General features: G+C 42.5%; 1 protein-coding gene across 6 annotated transcripts in view; it reads left to right on the top strand.

Moving 5' to 3' along the window:
• SERGEF (secretion regulating guanine nucleotide exchange factor) overlaps positions 1 to 23723 on the top strand; it is a 233748-nt gene that overhangs the window by 165208 nt on the left and 44817 nt on the right. Inside the window, exon 11 of one of the 6 annotated variants that reach the window (XM_030918710.1) lies at positions 8620 to 8666. The exons of the other annotated variants lie outside the window; for them this stretch is intronic. Coding sequence (XP_030774570.1) covers positions 8620 to 8651 — 32 coding nt within the window. The 3' untranslated portion in view covers positions 8652 to 8666. Of the gene's footprint in view, positions 1 to 8619; positions 8667 to 23723 lie in introns of those variants that run through there. 6 annotated transcript variants of the gene reach the window in all.

The raw sequence follows: 23723 nt of genomic DNA, 5'->3' as shown, positions 1-23723 counted from the left end.
AGATCAATTGGGAACCTACTTGAAGAATTTTTTACCAAATTGCATTACATAGCAAGTAGGGGGAAAATTATGGGGAGCTCTTGGACAGATGCTTTTTAAAATTTTAATTTTGCCAAATGTAGAGGGTAGCCAAAGAAGATTTATAGGCTTCTACTGTGGGAAGGACTGCTTTTCAGAGGGGGGAGAAGCAGAATCTTAGCTGATCTAATGTAGGAAGAGCCCAGGGGTCATAGAACCACAGACTTTCATGGTGGAGGGGACTTCAGAAATAGCCTAATCTTTACAGAAGAGGAAGTTAAGGCCTCAGTTTGGAAATGATTTGGCCTAAGTCACACAGCAAGTTATAGGCTATGCCCAGAACTGTCGCCCATAAGTCCTAACTTCAGCTGGCACATTATACTCCTCTGGAGATAGGAAGTCAGCAACTTTAGAGGTGAGCTCCAAAGGCCCCACCCTTGTCGCTGTGACCTGGCAGTCCATGGCCTCAGGAGCCCTTGACTTGGCCTGTTTCTGGGTAGTTTCTGCTACTCACCCACTCTGGAGATGTTATATTCTCCATTTCCCTATGCTGCATAGGTTTGGGTACAAGGCTATGCAGCAGAGGTTTATACTGAGCCAGTGCTATGCCAAACTGTAGACCCGTTTAGACATGTTTCCTTTTGTTTCATTATTTTTGGGGGCTCTGCCAAGGCTCACCATATGAATTCAAATGTGGTTTAAGAAACAAAAAAAGATAATGACTTCAATAGCTTGGCTTTTTCGGAAAGTTAAGGGGAAAGAAGCGTCCAGGAAGCCAACACACTGTATGATCAACTCTCAAATATTTATTGGACCGTAATAACAGTAATAGTTGACATAATTGGTCTATGTGTGGTTTTACACATTTTACATACATTATTAATTGATTCTTACATCAACAGTTGGGTAGGTACTATTATTATACCTGTTTCACAGATGGGGAAACTAAGGCAGAGAGGTTAAGTAACTTGCTCAAAGAGGAGAACCTTGTCCTGGGTACTCTGCAGCTTAAGGAGCTGGGAATCTAAAGGCACATGTTCATAATTAGCAATATTCTCTCAAATTATTCAGTAACAGACTGTTAAGAGCTGCAAAGGGGTCTCTTTTGGCTGCCAAAAGGCTCCAGCTGCAGCCTGTCTCCATGAAGGCATAGAAGGGGAACATTTCACTTTTTCTGAAAACTGGGAATTTATGTACACAAAGGATGATGAATTCAGGATCTAAAGGGTGGAAATATGAACAGAAGTTAACAAAGTAATGTGTAATTGGGAATAAATATAAGAGAGGGCTTAGTGGTAGAAATAGTAAGTCTTGGGTATTGACTGAGTCAGCTTGCACTAGGGAGGCCAGAGCACAGGGGAGCCAGCCATGGCAGCAGAGATGTTGACAGAGGATAAAGGATGAGCTTGTTAATTATATTGCCTTTAAACTGTCAGTGGGACAGGCAGTGGGATAGTCTGAAGACATTCCTATAAAAGAGGCCTAGAGAGGAAATTTGTGGGTTAGGGGTGGGGATGTGGTTTTCAGTATCTTGCATTACAGGACCACATCTGTGCCCACACTGCAGAATAACCTTTGTCCATTCCAGAGAGAGCCTGCAAAGTACAGATGGCCATGGTATACTTGGGAATGTTGGGTTTATAGAATTAAAGTGGGTTGGTGCTGGAAAGGATCTCAGAAGCCAACTGTTCCCAATCTTCATCTATAAGTGAAATATTCAAGTCTTAGAAGGGGCAGTGATATGTTTCAGTTGTGAGCCAGCCAGAGGACATTGCCCAGGCAGACTAAGAAAGTAGATCTCCCAACTCTCAGCCTAGACCCCTTTGCTTCAAATTGTGTCTCAGAGGGGAACGGCAGCTCCCCTTATCTGCGATTTCACTTTCTACAGTTTCTGTTACCTGCGGTCAGCCACAGTCCAAAAATACTCAATGGAAAATTCCAGAAAAAAACAATGCAAAAGTTTCACATTCTGAGTAGCGTGATGAAATCTCATGCCATGTCACTCCATCTCACCCAGAACGTGAATCATCTCTTTGTCCAATGTGTCCATGATGAATATACTATCCGCCTGTTACTGTATAGGAAAAAACAGCAAATATATATAGTTTGGTACTATCTGAGATTTCAGGCATCGCTTGTGGGTCTTGGAACGTGTCCTCTGAAGATAAGGGGACACTACTGTATTTAAAACTGTGACAGTTTCCAAATCCAGTACTGACTATCCCCTAGTGAAGATGTCTTTTTAATCTGGTTCCTTAAACTGTCCGGGTACCTTTGTTAATCTTCAATTTTAAAATGAAATTTAAATTACCTTAAGTAATTTACTTGCCCTTCAAGGGTTCCAATTGCACATCTATAAAACAAAGATAATACTCTGGCTCTCCTACTCCCCCACTTTACTTTATATAGACTTTCTAAGGTTGTAACAAGTATAAGTATGGTTGGAAAAGAAAGATAATTTTGTATAAAAAGTAAGAATATTGTAATTTTAATAAATAGTTTCATTACAATTTTCAAATGAAGTTGATGTGATTTTGAGGGGGACACTAAGTCCATGAAAGAGACTCAGCTCTGCTTCTTCCTAGCCATGCAACTTTGAGTGAATTATAACCTCCTTGAGCCTCAGTTTCCCTACATAGATAAAGAATGAAAATGCTCAGAGCTACTATGACTGTTAGACGGGATAATATATGTAAAGAACTGAGCTTAGGGCCTGATGCTTGACAGAAGCAGTAAATGCAGATTTCTATAGCTCCACATCTTTGCCAGAACTTAGCATGATCCAGTTGTCAATTTTTGCCAGTCAAAGGTGAAAAACAAAATGTTATTCTACCAAAATAAGAATTTAGTTTTAAAGACAGAGTGTGTCAGTCCAGGTTCAACTAGAGAAACAGACCCAGAAGGAGATGCAAATTAAGATATTTTAGGTGAGGAATTGGCTTGTACAACTGTGGAGACTGGCTAGTAAGCTTGAAATCCACAGGGCAAACTGTCAGGAAGGACAGGCAGTGGCAGCAGAAATAGGAAGTAGGGAAGAGATTTGAAAGCCAGTGCTTGTCAGTAATTAAGTGGCCTAATATGAAAAGGATTGAGAAAGGAAGGAGAGGAATGGGCAGAATCGAGGATGTGGTACCCTTTTCTCCTTGGTAGACTGGGTAGATATGTCATCATTGAGAAGAGAGATGCCTGGAGAGAGGAAAGAATAGGCTTTGGGCAAGGTAATGAAATTTTTTTTTTAGCATAGCTGAGTGTGAGATGCCTGTGGAACACCCAAATAGGACTACTTGGTAGAAGGTTGGAATGAAAGCTTTCAGCTCTGTAGAGAAGTCAAGGAGTTGGTTCTGTAGAAAAAGCTTAATGAAGCAGAGCTACTTAATTACAGTTTTTTCTTTATGTATATGTACAAAGCATTTCTGCTAAGTGGCCCTGCTATAGGGTATGGTGTTGTGATAGCTTTAATAATGTTATATAAGTGTCACTATTCTGTGATTATTTTTGCTGCTGCAATAATTTGGCCCAGGGCAAAGACTGCTTTCTTGGTTCCCCCCCCCCCCCCCCGCCTTTTTTTTGGAGATGGTGTCTCGCTCTGTCCCCCAGGCTAGAGTGCAGTGGTGTGATCTTGGCTCACTGCAACCTCTGCCTCCTGGTTTCAAGCGATTCTTCTGCCCTCCTGAGTAGCTGGGACTACAGGTGTGCGCCACCGTGCCCGACTAAATTGTGTGTGTGTGTGTGTGTGTGTGTGTGTATACATATATATATATATATATATATGTATATATATGTATTTTTTTTAGTAGGGATAGGTTTCGCCATGTTGGCCAGGCTTCTCAAACTCCCGACCTCAGGTGATCCACCCGCCTCGGCCTCACAAAGTGCTGGAATTACAGGCGTGAGCCACCGTGCCCAGCCTCCTGGTCCCTTTTTATAGGGACCAATTCATCTTAGTAGACTTTCTAGATTCCAAGAAGCTATTGCAAAGGTTGAATCCTCAATAGGAACCCCATACGTGGATACATGGGAAGGCTCTGTCTCCCTGAGGAGAAACCAGATGGAGTTGTTCATTTCTGCGGAGTGACCTGATAGCTCATAGCACCAAGTATGATTAATGACTTTGTGTAGCAGCTCGCTGCCCCAGTAAACAAGGCCAGCCCAGTCACGTTGCCTGGAAAGAAGCACTGTGTGCTCTTCCTCAACCCTAGACCTCCTCTCAACAGGTCTACAGATAACAGATGGGGGTGTGGTGCCTTGGGAGATACAGGAGCAAGGGGAAGGAGAGGAAATAAACATTCACTTAACATTTCCCATGTACCAAGCAATGTGTTGGGCATGTTCATGATGATAATGATGAAAACAGTGACAACTAACACTTACTGATTGTTTGCCTTGGTGCCAAGCACTGTTCACGTATGGTGTTTTGTTTTTCTATTTAATCACCACAACAACCGTATGAAGTGGGTACTATTGTTGGCCATGTTTTACAAGTGAGGAAATCAGGGCAGAGAGATTAAATGATTTGCTTAGGGTCACACAATTATTTAGTAGTATATATCCAAGGTGGGACTTGAAAAATGTTCTTAAACCCACAGTTCTGGACTCCATGCTACTTCTCTCTGATACTGTCACAGCCACTGTCCCCTCCCTGGTCCTGTCATGCAGAGGAGCAAGACTACTGAGTTCTTTCTCTGATAGTTCTCATGGATTTCTGTCTTTATTGGGTGAGTGGGTTATGGGAAGCACTGAGTGAGAATTAGGAGACCTAAGTTCTTATCCCACCCTCGGTCTGACCTTGGACCTCAGATCCAACCCTCATATTCTTCATCTGTAAAATGGAGATACTTACATCTACCAGGGTATTATGAGGATCAGATGAATAAATTGCTAGGGAAGTGTTTTTGTAAATGTTGAGAGTTACCCTGTTGCATCTGTACCTACTTTTTTGCTTTTCAGATTATCTTCTTTCCTGTTACCTTCCCTGACCCTGACTCCTTTTGTCCTTTATTATGATGTATGACATTTTTATCACTTAAAAGTCTGTGATAATCATGCTTAAGGCAGGAGGCCACTGAAATTCTTACATAAATAATTCCACCTACCTGAGCCAAATGGAGGGGGTGAGGTGGGGTGGTGTGTAGCAGATTTAGCAGCTGCTGAAGCTATAACCAAGAGAAGTCTCCTTGTCAGTCACAGGAATGAATCATTCAAATGGCTGCCTTGCTGGGTCCTCCCAGAGCCAGAAGGTAAATTAGGGAGCAATGTTGCTTTCATCACTCACTAAGCTTAAAATGAAGCTCTGCCTCTTTGAAATGTAGCAAGGATTTCTGTTTGAAAGAGCATGGGTTCTAGAGTCAGACTGCCCTGAGTTCATTCAATTCCCAGTATTGCCACCTAGTAGCTGAATGACCTTGGGCAAGTCATCTCACCTAACTGGGCCTCAGTTTCCTCCTCTGTACATGCATCTCAAAGTTATTGTGTGGCGCAGATGAGATCATGGGTTTAAAGGGCCCAGCATGGTACCACACACTCATTAGACTCTCAGCAGTTTTTACTTTGCTGTGTCTCCAAGCTGTGGGAATGAACACCTTGGGGAGGTAGATTTGATGGGGAGTGAAACAACCTGGTTTCCAGAGTGCAAAAGCAGAGAACTCAGTAATAGATGTTTGAATCACAGTTCTATTTTTAGTTCAATCCAGCCTAAGGTTTCAAAATGTGGGTTCTTCCTTGTGTCCCCTCATCCTTTCTGTGTAAGCAGTGGGGGTGGGGTGGGTTGTCCAGCTTCTCTGAAGGCAAGTACTTCTGCCATTTCAGTCATATTTTTTTCCTCATTAGTGTCCAGCACAGTCACCTCGGATACTATCAGCTTAAAAATCTGCGATAATGCATGAATACAAGTGTTTTACTCTAGTCTTCAGCAAGATTCTGTCACTGCCACGCCAGCCTTCAACTCTCCAACTTTTAAAACTTTGGAGAAATTTCATCCATAACCTTCATCCATGTTTCTAGTATGGCTGACTTCATGACTTTGGGGAGCGCAGCAGTGAATACTTTTCTACCAGGTCCTGTCTCTCCCTTCCCTTCTCAAAATGTACATATCCCCACACAGGGCCCCACAGTCACAGAGCAGCCTCATGTGCATGGGCTCTGTAGAGCATCCTTGTACTTGTGTGTCTTACAGAAGAGGGATGCAAACTACTAGATACACAGGAGACACGTAATAATTAATGTTTGTTCATTTTTTCCTTGCAACAGCTCTCTGGTAAGTAGGAATATGGTTTCATGGTTAAGGGCACTGGATTTCAAATCAAGGAGACCAAAGTTTGAATCCTAACTCTGTGACTTAACAGTTATATGACCTGGAACAAATTATTGAACTCCTCTGAGCATAGGTTTCCTCTTCTGTCAGCTGGAGATAATAGTACCCATCTCACAGGACTGTAAGGAGGAGTGAAAGAATGCTTGCAAAGCCCTCAGCACAGGGCCAGCACACAGTATAGATATATACATAGTAATTGTGACAGTTTCACAGCAGAGGAAATACTGCTGCAGCGGGGATAGCTAATTTATCTAAGGTAGGTATCATCCCTGTTTTATGCGAAAGGACATGGAGGCTGAGTCAAGCATGTTGTCCAATGTTATACAGTGAGTAAGCAGCAGAATGTGAACTACAGCCCAGGTCTCCTGACACCTCAGCCAAGTCTCCTAACATTTCACCAGAAGCCTCTGGAAAACTGGAATAAATGCCCCCCAGCCCATTTACAGTTGCCCCCCTGGAGGTGGAATCCAAGCCCAGCTTCACTTCTGCTGAATCCTGCTTTCTAGAAAGAGGCTGCCGGTGAAAGATGTATGCAAGTGTATGTAGAAATGCATACATATATGTGATAGAGTGGGAAAATATCCCAGGGAGCCATGATTACCAGAGTACTCCAAGAATGCAGTATTTTGGTTAATGGATTTTTCTCAGAGTATTAACCTCTTGGTTTCAGGCCTTATTGAAAGTCATTATGAAATGCATTGCAACCATTCACTCTCTGGTGCTAGAAGGAGCTGTCTAGTGAGCATAATTAAATTCTCTTTAAGTGACAGAGAATCTTGGCAGGATGTCCATTTATCACCAGAATGATCAGTTGTGATGTTCAGGACTCTAATAACAACCCATATGTCTGTCTGGGTCTTTTATGCCCATTATAACATTTAATTGTTGCAACAGTCCTGTATGTGTATGTGTATATTAGGAGTAAAGGGCAGGATGGGAAGATGATTATCCCCACGTTATTAGTGAGGAGGCTAGGATTTGGAGAGCATGAATGTCCTTTTAGGCATCTGCTATGGTTTGAATATGCTCCTGAAAAGTTCCTGTGTTAGAAACTTGGTCCCCAGTGTAACAATGCTGGGAGGTGGGGCCTTTGGAAGGTGATTGGGTCATGGGGGCTCCGCCCTTATGAATGAATGGATTTATGTCATTATTGCAGGAGTAGGTTAGTTATTGCTGGAGTAGCTTTGTTAAAAATGCAAGCTCTCTCTTGCATGTGCTCTCTTCTCCTTCCACCTGTCTACTCTGGGATGACCCTAACTAGATACCAGCACCATGCTCTTGGACTTTCCAGCTTCCAGAACTGTGAGCCAAATCAACTTCTTTATAAAGTTGTGGTATTCGGTTATAGCAACAGAATAAAAGACCAGGAGAAGATCATGTATCTTGAAAGATACATGCGATGAACTGAAACGACATTTGCTGAGGCATAATATAGTAAAGCAGAAAGAAACAGATTTTTGAGTCACACATACTTGAGTTTAAATCCTGATTTTGCCACTTACTGATGGTATTGACTGTGAATAAATTAATCTGTCAGGTCCTAAGATTCCTCATCTGTAAAATGGGTCTAATAATGTTTCCCTTGCTGGGCATAATTTTAAGGATTCTAAGTAATATATATAAAGCAACCAACATTGTGCCTGATTGGAGTAGGTCCTCAGCACATGGAAGCTTTTATTATTCTGTCTCCTAGTCCTGTGCTCTTTCCAGTCTACCAAGATGTCTACTACTGTAGATATAGAAGGTACAAGGGATTGGCCTGACCTGTCTTCAGCCCATCAAATGCTAGAAGTCTTCTCATTAGCCTCGAGGGTGGGGTTGGAGGTTATTTTATCCCTTTCTAATGACAGAAGCCAGAGACAGCTTTTATTCTACAGGTAAAACTTAAATAATTTTATATCAATACCAGAGCTGCTGCAAAGCAATAAAGTAAGTGTCACATATGACTGTTGTTGATAATAAGTGCCCAGAGTCAGGAAATGCTTTTTAGATTTTAAAAATATGCATAGAATTTGACTAGGAGAACAAGAGATACTTCATGTAGGATCAAAGGTGTGGAGGTAAGGCAATGTAAGATTTGCTCAGCTTGGCTAGAACAAAAAATTGTCATTGGTAGGGGAGCATACATGATAAGCATGGAAAAATAGACTCATATATGCAGCTTCATGTGTGCATATAAACACACATGTTACTGACATCTCCTGTGCATGTACATTGCTAACCTAAAATACTTAGAATTGATTAGAAGCATTGGGTGGATAGATATTATTTCATCTCTCTTTGATTTGTAGGAAAGCAATGTGGTCAGAAGAAAGAGAGCTAGAGTGGGAGTTGGGAGATCCAGATGTTGCTCTTGGTACCAGCCCATTCAACTGTATGATCTGGACAAGACATGGAACCTCTTTGGGCCTTATTATTATTTATAAAAATATCTGGGCCACTTTTGGAAAATCCTTTGGAGCTATTATCAAGAGCCTTGAAGATGTCCATTCACTTTCATTTATTAATTCATATCCTAGAATTCTCCTCTAAGGGAAGATCTTAAATATGGAAAAAGCTTTATGGTTAAAGATGTTCATCATAGTCTTTTTATAATTTAGTAAAATTAAGAGCTACCTAATTTTACTAGTATTTGGAACTGGATAAAAGATGACCTCTCTGCTTGACTAATTTGTAGTGTTTATTAAGGAAGAATTACAGCATTGATCATGTAAAAATGAAAACAAAAAGCCATATATGAAAAATATACTTGGAAATATACTTCCCAGTGTAGGAAGCATTGTTGATGTTATCCACACCCTTCATGATCCAGACCCAGATGTTCACACCAGCTGTCTTTGTGCCACCACTATTTACTGTATATAGTGACCTCACTATGGTGACCTTAGGACATTTTCCTAACGAATACCTTTCATCCCTATATGCTTTTATATGTCTGGCTCATTCCTCCTGAAATTCCCTTCCCTCCCTTGTTTAGCCATGAATGTCTGCTCTTCTTCTAGTCCAGCTCTGCAGATGTCCCTGACTTCCTAGGTAGAATCAGGTGCTCCTTCATCCTTCTTTCTATATAATTTGTAACTTAACTCTAACACATATGTCTTGTGTTATAGTCTTCTTGTCTGTTTCTGTCTCTGCACATAGACTGGGCCTTCCTTGAGGGTCAGAACTGTGTTATCAACAAATCCCTAGGACTCAGCAAAGTGCTTGGCATTTAATAATCACTCAATATATGAATGAATTTTTACTTTTTTATTTTAATTTTTTGCTTTTCCATGTTTTCTGCATGTTTTATAATGACTATACATTGTGCTTATAATGGAAGAAAAATAATAGTAATTCATTTACTCATTTACTTTAACAAGGTGACTGGCCTCGTTGAGAGGTTCTCAAACTTGGCAATGCATCAGAATCACCTGGAGAGCTTATTAACATGCAGATTCCCTGGCCCCTAGACAGACTGCTTGAGTCCCAGTCTCCAGGGCAAGGACCTGGAATCAGTATTATTAACAGGCTAATAGTTACTGGGATGCCCAGCCATGTCTGAGAAGCTTTGACCTCAGTACTGCTAAAGCCCTTTTCAGCTTAAAATCTTTCTAGTTCTTGGATTGGCCTCCTGTCCCTTGCTACCCCTGCTATGAGAGGCTTTAGCTGGAGGGCATGTGGAGGAACAGGCCATACAATGGAGAATACCTGTATTAGCTTCATTATTGGGCTCCTCTTCTGTGCCAAGGACTGCTTTATAAAGAGCATTTTAAAATATCTATACAATCATACTTTAAGGTCAGTTTTATCATCCCCATTTTACAGATGAGAAAACTAAGGCAAAGAGAAGTTGTGACTTTCCCAAGGTCAAATAAGAAAACTTTGGATCCTGTGTTTCAATTCAGTTCTGTCAGACTTCAAAACTGGATCTAGAATTTCCCTCACTGCTCCTCCCTGTCCCTCTTCCCCCCAAATAAAGGAACCCCAGCAGGGTCACACACAGCCCTGCTGAGTGCAGACACCCTCTGCCGTCTACTCAGGCATGTGGAATTAGCATCCTTGGGCAGCAATGCACCACAGAAGCAGTGGCTTGCATCTCACCAAATGTGCTCTGGCACCCACCCACCTGCTTACAGGGTGCAGTGAAGCAGTGGAATTCAATTTGCAGCAGTGACCTAAGAAGAGCTATTTTTAGTAGGAAAGTAGGTCAGGGGTTGCAGCGGTGCTGCCTGAGAAAGGAACAGCCTCCCGTGTCACCGGGAGGCCTGCTCACTTCTCACCCGGCCAGTGTGGAGGTGAGGAAGGCAGATCTGACGTCCTCACATGACTGCAGTTGTAATCATTACTGTGGAGCCACTAGGGGGTAATACGCACACACATCTAAGACACAGAGGCTCTTGTCTGGGTTTGCTTAAGGTCTTGGCCCTAATCTTCCTCAGGAGATTAGAATCCCTTCAGGAAACACCTCTAACATGGTAGGAGGCTCATCTAATTGTATACCTGCTACATGCCAGCCACCATTCTGGGTTTGATATGCATTCTCTCGTTTAATCTTTGCAGTATCTCTGCAAGGTAAGTATTATTAACCCAGTTTTGCTGATGTGGAGATGGAGTTGCAGAGAAATTAAGAGATAGACTCAAGATCACACTGTTCATGTGTTGTGGAGCCATATTTTGAATCCTGTGAGAGACTTCAGTGCTGATGATCAGATGACCGGACCATCAAACCATGCCGGAGGTGATTTTTTAATTACCATTCTGCCTCTGCCCCATTTTGTTCAATACTTCAGAGAAAAAAAAATACAAAGATGGCTTTCTCCATCTGAACCTATCTGAGTCAGGACAGGAAAGAATACCCAGGACACAGACCCTTTCCCCAGAGAGGAGAGAATACATCTCTACATACTGCTGCCCAATCATCAAGCCCAGTAATTGCCAAAAACAAACCAACCACCTGATTTCTCTGGGCCTGGAGTGTTTCAGAATCCTCTGCCCCACTTGTTCTGCCATGTATTAACTGCAGAGCTGTGGCAAATTGCAGGGCACTCATTGGTGATGCACAGGTGGACATGAGCTTGTTAACAGAACGCAGTTTGACATATCGTGATTCATTATGCACAGCACGAAGGACTCTAGTAGAAGCCCACTTTGTGGCCAAGCGCTGCTGGCACCACCAACCTTGAGAATTTGTTCCTGGCTCTGTTTTGGCTCTCCAGCTGGAGAGCACCATCCCTTTAGGGGCCAGAAGCAGTCTGTGTCTTCAGTCTTATCTGCCCCTACCTCCAGGCAAGGAGTAAGGATACTTCCCTGGTCCCAGGCTGCATGACATTGGAGGGAGATTATTTGTTCATTCATTCACTCAACAAGCATTTTTAAAAATCTGGCCAGGCATGCAGTGGAGAACAAGACAGATAGTTCCTGCCCTCGCAGAACTTAATCATCTGGTGACTATCAGAACTAAAAATTTCTAAGCACCCAATTCCCAATTCTGTAGACCTGGAAGTGGGCCCTCTCTGGACCTTAGTTTCTCATCAAATGAGTAGAAAAGAGAGAATTGTATTGGTCAATTTCTTTTAGCTCTAAGATTTCAGAATCTGTGGTTATGGATTATAAACATGAGTCACAGTATCAATCTTAGTCATTTGTATCCAATGCCAAAGGAAAAAAAAATGAAAATCTCAAATTTCAGAAATCTGGATGGGAAACATGGACACAAGCTAATTCAATTACTTCACTTACAAATGGGGAAAATGAGGCTAAAAGAAGGGTGTGTCTTGACTAGTATATCAGTGAACAGAGCCAGGATGGAGAGGCCAGTCAGCTGAGCCCAAGTCTTGAGACACCCCAGTCCTACTGAGGCTGCCTCTTCACTCAGCACTGCTGCTGTGCCCCTGTTTGGAACCCTTTCTGCACTTGGCTTTTCTAACAGTGAGCTCTACTGAGTCTTCTACTTATACCTCTAACCACTGCTTCTGGGCTTCCTTAGCAGCCCCAGGGCCCATGGCCTGATGGCCTGAGAGTAGAAGAGGAAGGATTAGGCTTTGATAGCTGAGCCCCAGAAGGTAAATCAAATTTAACTTTGTTATGCTAAGGCTGCCAAAAAAAAAAAAAAAAGGACATGAAGAAGTTGAAGCAGAGCATGTAGAGTTTGCTGACAGAGTTCTCGAACAAACAGTTACAGAGGCAAACCACAGTGAAACAACAAAAGAAGGGAACCTGGTGGAGATGGCTGCTGAGAAGTTGCTCCATGAACTCAGAGGCCCTATAGAAGGGCCTACCTACACTCGTTGTCTTAAAGCAAGCTTATCTAACCCGCGGGCAGCAAGCTACATGTGGCCCAGGACAGCTTTGAATGCAGCCCAACACAAGTTTGTAAACTTTCCTAAAACATGAGGGGTCTTTTTGTTTTGTTTTGTTTTGTTTTGTTTTGTTTAGCTCATTAGCCATTGTTAGTATACTTTTTGTGTGGCCCAGTTCTTCTTCCAATGTGGCCCAGGGACGCCAAAAGATTGGACACCTCTGACTTAGAGCCTCTCTATACCTCTGGCCCATGTCTGTCTTCTACATGTAGCCAATGAAAGGAATCTAAAGCTGGAAGGGCAGGAGACCTTTCTGATGCTCTTGTGAGGCAAAGGGATTGAGATCACTGCAGAGAAGTTGGCAACAGGAGGCCCATCATGTTTTCAGTGGCCAGGACATCTCCATTATGGATGGAGGAAGATGCGAGGCTTTAGCAAATACTAAAATGCTTATTTGTCTATTGCTCTTTCTTTATGTCCATCACAGTCTGGGAACCAGTACCTTGAAGCACTATCCTTGATTAATTTATAATTGTCTGCCCTATACTGACTACCTAGGAAAGAGGTGGTCAGAGGTATGAGAGGGTGAAAATACTGTTCTTGATTATGAAAACCTATATCCGTTCTGTGTATCCATGGATAATTTTAGTCTTCTAAATTGATTTGTTATTTTCCATGCCTTATTTTTATAAAGTCATTTTTCAGTATACATATAACATTGTCAAGAGCTACCTAATCCATGTACATAAAATGTCATGTGAATGTACAAATGTATATATAATGTATAAAAATAAAATTATTCTAATTTTTAAAATGTGACTAAAGGTCATTTGACTGTGAATTGGATGCCTGAGTCTGAAGTATTGATTCTTGTGTGTCCTTGAGCTAGTCACTTCCCCTTTCTGCCCCTCTGGTCTCATACCTACAAAGTAAAGGGTCTGGATCAGTGGTTTTATTCACCTGGCCTATTCTATCAAATCACATGGATAATTGTTAAACGTATACACTTCTGGGCTCACTTCCAGATCAGTAGAACTGGGAATTGGGTGCTTAGAAATTTTTAGTTCTGATTGTCCTCCAGGTAATTAATTTCAGGTGATAGAGCCAGGTTTTAAGTAGTTGGTCTTCCTTGAACCCCTCTGGTTCTGTTTTAGGATCTTTTGCCTTCTTTCTCTTTGCTCAGTGAGAACATTGTTTTCTTTTCCTCTCTTCCCTAGAGTGCTCCTCTTACTAGACTGTGAACCTCTGAGGAGGAGGGCCTGTATCTTACCCATCTGTTTATCCTCGTCCTCCAGCTCAATGTCTCACACACTGGTAGTGCTCAGTGAGCAGTGGGCGCAATGAAGGGAAGGAGGGAATGAATGGGCTCTCATGGCTTTATACCACCTATACACATCCAAGTAATGTCCTTAATTTTTCCTGCATCCTCAGTCACTATAGATTTCTTCAGAACGGTAAATGGAAAGAGCACAGAATTTAGAATGTAAGAAAACTGGATTTGAATCTCAACTCTTTCTCTTACTGTGTAGTGATTTCTCCCAAGTCATTTAATCTCTTTAAACTACAGTTTCTTTGATTGTAAAATAAGGAGTATGGCACCTGTTGCTTGAGATTGTTGTTAGGATTGACTTACTACATGAAAATGTGGATGTAGAGTGCCTGACATATAGTAGGAACTCAAGTATCTCAGCTTCTTTTCTTCCTTTACATGCCCAGTGGTGAGTAACAGTAAAAGGAGGGAGGAAGACTCAGAAGAACAGATCAACCTCAAGCCAGGCCACAGAGGATGACAATATGGTTCATTGTCATCTCCTGGCTTCCTGCGACACTGAGGTTCTGACTGAGGCCCAGGCATCTTGGTGATCCTCAGTTGCTCAACCCTGGGCACATCAGAATTCAGACTTAGAATCTCTTGACTTTAAGTGTAGCATGTTCTCTCTGTTTCTGTGAGCTACAGGAGGTAGAAAGAGAAGTAACAAAAGAAATTCAAGGAACTATTGTAGGTTGGGGATCCTTATGCAGGCTTGATGTCTGGGCTTGCTGTGAGAAACTCAAGTTCATTTCAAATGGTTGGTTCTCAGGGCTAAAAATCTGTGCATTGGTTTCGTTAGCATATCAGCTCTTCTCTTCACACACTCTATGTTGGAACTGCCACAGCATGCTGCTTTTCATAAAAGTCTCTCTTTCAAACCAAGTCCAGCTGTTTCAGTCCTAGAAGGCAGCCAGATTAGTTCTCTTCTGGGCAAAATGGTAAATGCTTATCACTCCCCACAATGCCTCCAGCACCACAAAAATAACAGCCACCCTTTACTGAGTGCCTAATGTGTTTGAGTCCTTTGATATCACTATGAGTGGTTATTATTAGCTCATTTTATAGGGCAGTAGGTTATGATTAAGACTGTAGGCTTTTAAGTTTGACCGAGGTTCAAATCTTGGACCCCACTATATTTTAGCAAATCCTCTCTGAGTTTCTGTTTCTTACTATCAAAAAAGGTCTAGTAATGTATACCTCATAGTACTGAAAGGATTAACTGAATACCACATGCAAGGTACCACGCCTAATGCACGGTAAGAAAATCCTCAATAAATGTAACTGTGGTAATGATGGCAATGCTGTGGTCTCTTCCTCTATAGAAGATGGTTCACTGTAGTGGATACCAGAGAGATGAGGAGAGGTGGCAAAAATATCAACAGTTTCTGTTAGTCTAAGCGAGACTTAAGAGAACCTCAGAAATCGTATTAGAAAGGGACGTATGATTGCTTGGAATAAACTCAGTGAATAGCTGCAGTTTATTATTCATTCAGCAGATTTTTATTGACTACCTTTTCAATGTTTCAGGCCTTGTGCTAAAAGCTAGAGATACTATGATGATAAAACAGACATGATCCCTTGCCCTCAAGGAGCATAACAGTGTTATGGAAGGACTCAGACACTGTTAAAAAAAAAAAAAAAAAATTGCACCAGTCATGTAAAATTACAGACTAGGATAAATGCCATGAAAGAAAGGGACAGGGTACTCTGAGAATGTATGACAGGGGTCCTCACCTACTTCCCGTGATCAAGGATAGCTTTGCTGAGGAACTGACATCTGAGCTGAGATCTGAAGGATCACTAGGAGTTATAATTAGATGAAAGCAGTGGGTAGGGTGGGGAGAAAGCTTTCTAGGCATATGGACAAATGTGGCCCTTATGGTGAGAGGCAGCTTAGCGCTTTCAAAGAAGTTAGAAAGGTCAATATGATTTGAGTACAGAGAAAAGGCTGGAGGGGGAGATTAGGGCCTTGAAGGCCATGTGAAGAATTTTTTTTCCTTTTTATTCTAAGCTCATAGGAATCATAGAAGGATTTGAAGCAGAGGTGGTTATGTGTATGTTATGCATGGGAAGGGCACTGTGCTCAATTCGACATTTACAAAAGATCTTTCTAACAATGACTTTGAGAATGGATGGAGGGTGCAAAAGTGGGTATGGCAAAACCAGTTAAGGAGGCTTTTGCAATGGTCCCAGCAAGAAATCATGCTGGATAGAGCTAGAGAAGTAACAGTGGAGATAAAAAGGACAACGTGGTTTGAGATATTTAGCAGGTAAAATTAGCAGGACTTAATGGTGGATTGAATGTAGCTGTGAGGAAAAGTAAGCCGTGAAGCACAAGCCCCAGGTTTCTGGGTGCATGAGTGGAAATGGCCCTGCCATTCACTAAGCTAAAAGTAAAAAAAAGTAGAAGGTGACCAGGTTTGGATAGGAAGATCTGATCTGAATTTGAACACGCTGCACTGGAGGTGCCTTTTAGACATCTGGGTATGGATATTCCATGCCTGTGACCACCAAGGGTAGGCCACAATGGCCTTAGAATGCCCCAAGCAATCTCACCCAGATCCAGCTTCTCTGGTGGTCAGGCTTGTTTAGTAGCTGGCCTGAGGACTTATGGTTTGCTTCCCACCCTTGTGGTTCGATTTCCTTACTAGAATATCCTGAAAGGGGAGAATTCAGCCTAAGAAGGAATAGGAACGGTCTGGTGAGAGACTCTGCTGCTTTAGGGGAAACAATTTAGGTATTGATGCATGTTGTTTGAGATGTTTTTTCCAAATCTGTGAGTGAGATATTTGTGTTTGACATGTGTGCTTTTATTTATTAAAATATTTGCTATTAATATATATCTACTATGTGGTAGACACAATGTCAAGTCAGAAAGGACCCATGGTAGTTTGGAAGTGACACCCCCAGAACCCATCTGGCTTTGCTGTTCTTATGATCTTAGAGAATACTAAATCTCTAGGTTGCTGAGCTGCTGACTTTTTATCAAGGGAACATGTCGTTGAGTTCAGGTGGTTGGTTTGTCAGGGGCTTCCTCTGCAGCTGCAACTCCTCAGTCTGTCTTTGGGGGCCTCTCTTTTGCAGTCTCCCTAGACAGTAACTACATCAGTGCCGGTTCTCCACTTTGAACAGGGCTCAGCTGGGCACTCTGAGCCGCCCCACCCTACCACTGCTATGTGTTCTGGTTTGTTGCCTGAAAGCAACTCTTTGTGTCCAGGTGAGCAGGTGAGGGTGAGGGAAGTGTCAGAGGAGGTTTCATGTTCTTCTGTAGAATAGCAGAGGAGAGCTGGACTGGTGGGCAGGAAGGGGGGTGATGGGCAGAGGTGTGACTCATCAAGCCCTGGCACCATGTGATAGGATCTGTGAATACCCATGTGAAATAGATACATGCTTTAAGAACATTTGCCTTGTGAAAATCTAAACTCACAAGCCACATGAATTTGGAACAGCGATTACCATCACAAAAGGGAGCTGGTATCCTTTAGAATATCCTCTAGTGTATCTAAAATGCAATGTAGTGAGGGACGAAATATTTATGCCATTTTAGGCACTCAGGGGAAGCTGGCATTCTCTATGTCAGTGGAACAAAGAACTTCTTATAACTGGAGCAGATGGTGAGCCCCTGTCAGGGCAGGTGTTCCAGCAGAGGCCAGACAACCATGTGTCAGGTGGGACAGAGGTACTGCTTCCCATGGCGGACTGAGAATCACAGCTCTAAGATTCTCTGATTCTTGACTTTGCTTTCTGTCTTGAAAAGTTTAAGTCTGCCTTATGCAAATCTGCCAAGGACAGATGTGTCCTTGAAGTCAGAAGGACCTAGGCTAAATCTCAGCTCCACCTCTTCTAGCTATGTAAATTAAGTAGGTGGCTCTCTGAACCTCCTTCTTCCAGTCTATAAAATTAGGTTTATAATACCTTGCAGAGTTTTGTGTGTATAAGGGTCAAATGAGTTAAGTCCAGGAGCCAACACCTCAGGATGTAAGGAGGGGAGAAACCTTCGGAGCCTCTGATCAGCTGGCAGCCATGTGGCATGTGCGCGTGGATGGTGTGCACATGGCTTGAGTTTGCATGCTCTGCACAGGAAGAACATTCATTGCTCCATGGAACACAAATTCAGGGCATGTGTCAGCTCACTGGCTGCCTGGGGTAGGCTGGGACACGCTGTCCTGTTCCTGCCTGAGGACTGACACCCACTCAGCAAACAGCCCACCCGGCTTAAGTTTCCCCAAAGAACTCAGTCTTCATTACAAAGAAATCCTTTCAAGTGCCGAGAGTGGCATGTTTCTTGTAATCTGACCCCTGGAAGAATTCTCACTATGTCCCTTTCCCATGCCAACTCTTTACTAAAGCGGATTTTATGAGGAATTATTTTTCTAATGTGTTGGATAAAATCCTAAAGCATGTCTCTGATGGTGTCTTAGGAGGTTCACAATGTTTTTACTTTCATGGGGAGCATTAAGAGGATGTAGACTAGGCTTTTGTTGGGGCAAGCATAGTCATTGTAAACTAGAGGCTGCTTGCCACCTGCAAAATCCTTGACACCTCAGGCAAAATTCTGGCTTCATATGTCACCATCTAGCACACCTGAATCATTCCAACTTGAAGACATTTGTCACTGTTCAGGGTATCCAACATAGTCATCACAGTTCCATTTGTACACACAATGAAGCTCTGTATTTACCAGTTATTTTATCTGCCTAGCCTCCCTGTGGGCTCTGTAGGGCAGGGTTCTTGGCCCTTTTATTCAGATTAAGAGAACATGGCTCTGCAAGGTGCAATAGTTTGTCTGAGGTCACCCAACTAATTATTGGCAGAGCTGTTTTTCAAATCCTGGTCTTCTAAGGGGCAGCCTGACATAATGAAAACACCATCCAGCATTTACATCCCAACAATGGCATTCATGAACTGTATGACCTTGTGCAAGCTAGTTATTATAAATGGTTATTGATATTAATAATTAGAGTAGAATTTACAAAGCACCTGGCGTGGTAGTAGGTGCTTTACACTGTATCTCATTTTCATTCTCACACTAGACCTGTGAGAGGGGTTTTATTATTATCCATTTTAGAGATAAGTATCCTGAAACTCAGAGTGCTAAAGTAGCTTTCCCTGTCTGAGCCCCAGTTTCTCTATAAAATGAGAATATTAATATCTCCCTGGGAGGGTGATGATAAGGGCTGAGTAAGATGATATGTGTAAACTGCCCAGCACAGAGCCTGGAATAGAGGAAGTGCTCAGTCAATACTTGTTTCCTTTCCCTAGTTCCTCCTCTGACTTCTAATCTAGTGGTCTTTCTACTGCACCCCACTAAATACATTTGGAAGCTGAGGTCATGCTTAAGTCCTCTCCATAGCTCTCTCCATCACACTCATCCCTACTGCCCAGAGGCCACTTCAAGTCTTTCTGTCAGATACTGCCCGTTTAGTTTTATGCCAGTTCAGGAAACATCATCCTTCCCTGGCATTCTGCACCACACCCCTGACATTTGCCCCACAGCTGTGTTCTGGACCGCTAAAGCCTAACCTGGCCTTTGTAGCCACAGGGCTTTCCTCTTTCCTAACTTTCTCTAAGGCAAATACAGGTTGCTTCCCTTACTTTGACATTGTACCTGGACTCTTTCATGTTGTTACGTTGTGCTTCATGAGAGGCCACATATGGCACACAGGTCTTCTGACTTCTAGTGCTGTGCATGCCCTGAAGGTTACTATCTTCGTCTATTTGGTGTTTCTATCAAGGAATACCTAAAACTGGTTAATTTATAAAGGAAAGAGGTTTATTGGCCAGGCACGGTGGTTCACGCCTGTAATCCCAGCACTTTGGGAGGCCGAGGCAGGTGGATCACAAGGTCAGGAGTTCGAGACCAGCCTGACCAACATAGTGAAACACCGTCTCTACTACAAATACAAAAATTAGCCAGGCATGGTGGCAGCATACGCCTGTGATCCCAGTTACTCAGGCGGCTGAGGCAGGAGAATCACTTGAACCCGGGAAGTGGAGGTCGCTGTGAGCCGAGATAGTGCCACTGTACTCCAGCCTAGGCAACAGAGTGAGACTCCGTCTCAAAAAAAAAAAAAAAAGGTTTACTTAGTTTATAGTTCTGCAGGCTGTATAAGAAACATGGCACCGGCATCTGCTTGGTTTCTGGTGAGGCCTCAGGCTGCTTCCACTCATGACAGAAGAAAAAGGGGAGACAACATGTGCAGAGATGGTGAGACAGGAAGCAAGAGAGAGGGGAGGTGCCAGGCTCTTTAACAAGTAGCTCTGGCAGGAACTAATAGAGTGACAGCTCACTCACTCCCCACAGAGGGCATCAAACTATTCATTAGGGATCCACCCCCCTTTACCCAAACATCGACCATCAGGGCCTATACCTCCAATATTGGGATCAAATTTCAGCATGAGGTTTAGGGGAACTCATTCATTTGGCTTGCAATAAATATTTATTTATTTAGCACTTACTCTCAGCCAGACCCTGTGTTAGACAAAAAAGTACTCAATTAGTATAGATCAAGTTAATACCTAGTTTCAGCTCTAAAACTTGGGGATTGGGGTGTGGGGTGTGGTAAGGAAGAAGAGAAGGGTATCACGTGGCAGTGGGTAGATTTGAGAGGTAACAGACCTTACTGCCAGGAAATACCTCCATAAATTTGAAGGACTGTAGATAGAGGCTAGTTCTTATACCTCTAAAAGATAGCTTGGAGAAGTGAAAAGGGGAGCTATTTCTAAAGAATTCATTAATTCAGCAGTCTTTTAGCAAGTACCTTATCTGTGGCTGGTGTTCTGCTGGTGGTGAATAAGATAGGGCTCTGTTATTTCGGACTCCCCTTCTCTCTGGGGAGGTAAATCTGTAGATAGGCAAATCTCAGTGAGTGGTATAATGGCAAAGGAGAGTCCAGGGAAGGTGGGAACTTCAAAGGAGGGGACTTACTTTTCATAGGGGCAGGAAGGGGAAGTTTCATAGAGAAACTGTGCCTCAGAAGGGGATTAGGCAAGAGAGCATTCCAGAAAAAGGGAATAACACTTGAAAAGGCCCAGAATCCTTAAGGAAAGGAGTATATTCAAGAAATAGAAAACAAGACGGTGTGTTTAGGAGATATGCGCTGATGTGTTACATTGTTGATTGTACCATGAGGGTCCTTGTGTGGCATGTTGAGGGTATTGGACTTAATCCTTAGGCATCAGGAGGCAATAGAGGTCTTAAAGCTGTAGTCTAGTTGATGGAAAGCAAATAACTGTCCTATTGAATGCTAACCATTCAAATCCCTATTTTCTACTGAGTCTGGATGCAGCCTCAGAAATATTCTCATGAAGGAGGCATGAAAGTATGAGGCTTTCAAGCAAGCCCAGTCCAGTAGACCTTGAGTGGATGCCCTTGGCCCATATACCTGTAGTGCTCCAGCTTGCCCAATGGACATTGGTCCTTTTTTCCAGGAAGCTCTTTTGAACAGAAAGTCTAGCTCTTTTGAAGAAGATAAAATGTGCTGGGCTAAGGAATCAGGAAGTAGCCATTAGTCTGTAACCTCACTGGTGACTGTGATTGTCTTTGCCAGCTCTGTATCCGTAGCATCCAGCACAAAACTTGGCACATGGTATGTGCTCAGTGATGTTTGCTGAATAAATGAACAAGGAAAAGAAACTAATAAACTCTCTACCTAACCAGTCAACCATCCAACCTGGGTTCTAATTCCAGCTCTCGAATTTTCATTCTCTCAGCTGTACAACCACCTGGTTGCTCTCTAAGGCCTTTCACACTCTACTACCCTAGGATTATAGGGTGATGAATAGTTCAGAGCAAGCCCAGTTATCATTTATAATTCTAATATGCCTCAAATTTAATCAGAATAAAATATCAAAACCAGCAATACTTTACAACATTTCAGATATGCCTTCTAAAAACAGAACCTGCGTCTGTCTCAGAGTTGTGAAGAAAATGTATTAGGTTATATTAAACAGCAAGATTGTCCTTTTTGTAGGAAAAAAATGAATTAAATCTTGTCTTCCTGACTAGGGATTTTAATTGGGATTTGAGTCAGTTTGATCTAAATTTGAGCATCCATCCAGAGAACATTTATTGACATCTGCTATGAGCAAGGTTTTATGCTAGGCATGAGGGAGATAGGAAAATGAATGAGATACAGGTCCTTCCAGGCAGGAATTGATGGTGTAGTTAGGGAGATAAAACATATACATGCTTGACTATGACCCAGGTGGACAGAGAATAAGCAGAGACAGTCCAGATACAGGGGTAGGAGTGTCAGAGGAGGAAATCCTTTCTAAGTACATCATATATGTAGGAAGCCTGCCTCTTACCACAACCCTAGGGCTCAGAATTTAAACTGAGCCATTGTGGCTATGAGGATGTGCTCTGTGGATTGTGCTCTGTGCCATGCGACTGCCTGGAGCTTACAGTCATCCTCAGCCATCAAGTTGAGCACCTCAGCCCAAACTGTTATTGGCAACGAAAATCATCTTAGGCCTTAATGAACAGTGTGCACATACTACACTGCCAAGCTTGGTAGCATCTTTTTATGGCTGGTATCCTTGGGGTTGATTTTAAGAAAAAGTCATTCACTGTAACACGAATTTGTATTTCTTGTTTTATCAGACTGGAAACTATTAATAATATTTGTCCAATGTGTGCTGTTCTCTGCCTTGGCTGCCACTGAAATTCAGGACCTAACTAAAATGGGATCATGCACTTTCCAACATTTATCCAATTATTTGTCAAATGATTCTCTGTGCAAGGCCCTGTGCTAAGTGGGTAGGAGACACACACAGGCTCTGCTCTCAAGGAGCTGACAAAAGATGTGTGAACCAGGCCAAGGGGAACTGAAATACCAGCTGAGAGAAGTACTAGAGGGATCAGAGCAGAAAAAGTTTGTTTTTAGCCTATGGGCACAAAGAGAAAAATGTAAAGGAGATCCATGTGATTTGGACCTCAAAAAGGTAGGAATCATACACATTGAAATAGGTGTAGTAGGATTTCTAAGATAAAATAATGACAAACGCATTGAGGAAGCAAAAAACTTCAGGCTTGTTTAGGAAAGTGGGAATACTTCAGTTTGGCTAAGGGGAAGAGGCTTAAAAAGGGTTGGGATCAGATCATCACAGAGGGCCTCCTCCTCAGATTTCCAGGGTAAGGCATTTATATATTTAATTCTATGGGCACTAAGATGCCTGCTTAAAAACTTATTAAGTTTAATAAGTAAAAACTATTAAGTTTAATACGTTTTTAAGCAGGTGTGAGTTGGAAAAATCCTAGAGTTGGAAAGGAATTTGGATATAACCCAGTTCAGCACTCCATCTGTATTAGTCCGTTTTCATGCTGCTGATAAAGATATATCCGAGACTGAGCAATTTACAAAAGAAGGAGGTTTAGTTGGACTTAACAGTTTCATGTGACTGAGGAAGTCTCACAATCATGGCGGAAGGCAAGGAAGAGCACCTCACATCTTATGTGTGTGGTAGACAGGCAAAAAATGAGAGAGCTTGTGCAGGGGAATGTCTTTTTAAAACCATCAGATCTTATGAGACTTATTCACCATCATGAGAACAACATGGGAAAGACTTGACCCCATGATTCAATTACCTCCCACCAGGTCCTTCTCACAACACGTGGGAATTCAAGATGAGATTTGGATGGGGACACAGAGCTAAACCATATCATTCCACCCGGCCCCTCCCAAATCTCATGTGTCCTCACATTTCAAAACCAATCATGCCTTCCCAAGAGTCCCCCCAAAGTCTTAACTGATTTCAGCATTAACTCAGAAGTCCACAGTCCAAAGTCTCATCCAAGACA

Source organism: Rhinopithecus roxellana, chromosome 15 (genome assembly GCF_007565055.1).
Source record: "Rhinopithecus roxellana isolate Shanxi Qingling chromosome 15, ASM756505v1, whole genome shotgun sequence".
NCBI lineage: Eukaryota > Metazoa > Chordata > Mammalia > Primates > Cercopithecidae > Rhinopithecus > Rhinopithecus roxellana.
This window is presented reverse-complemented; position numbering and strand designations above follow the sequence as displayed.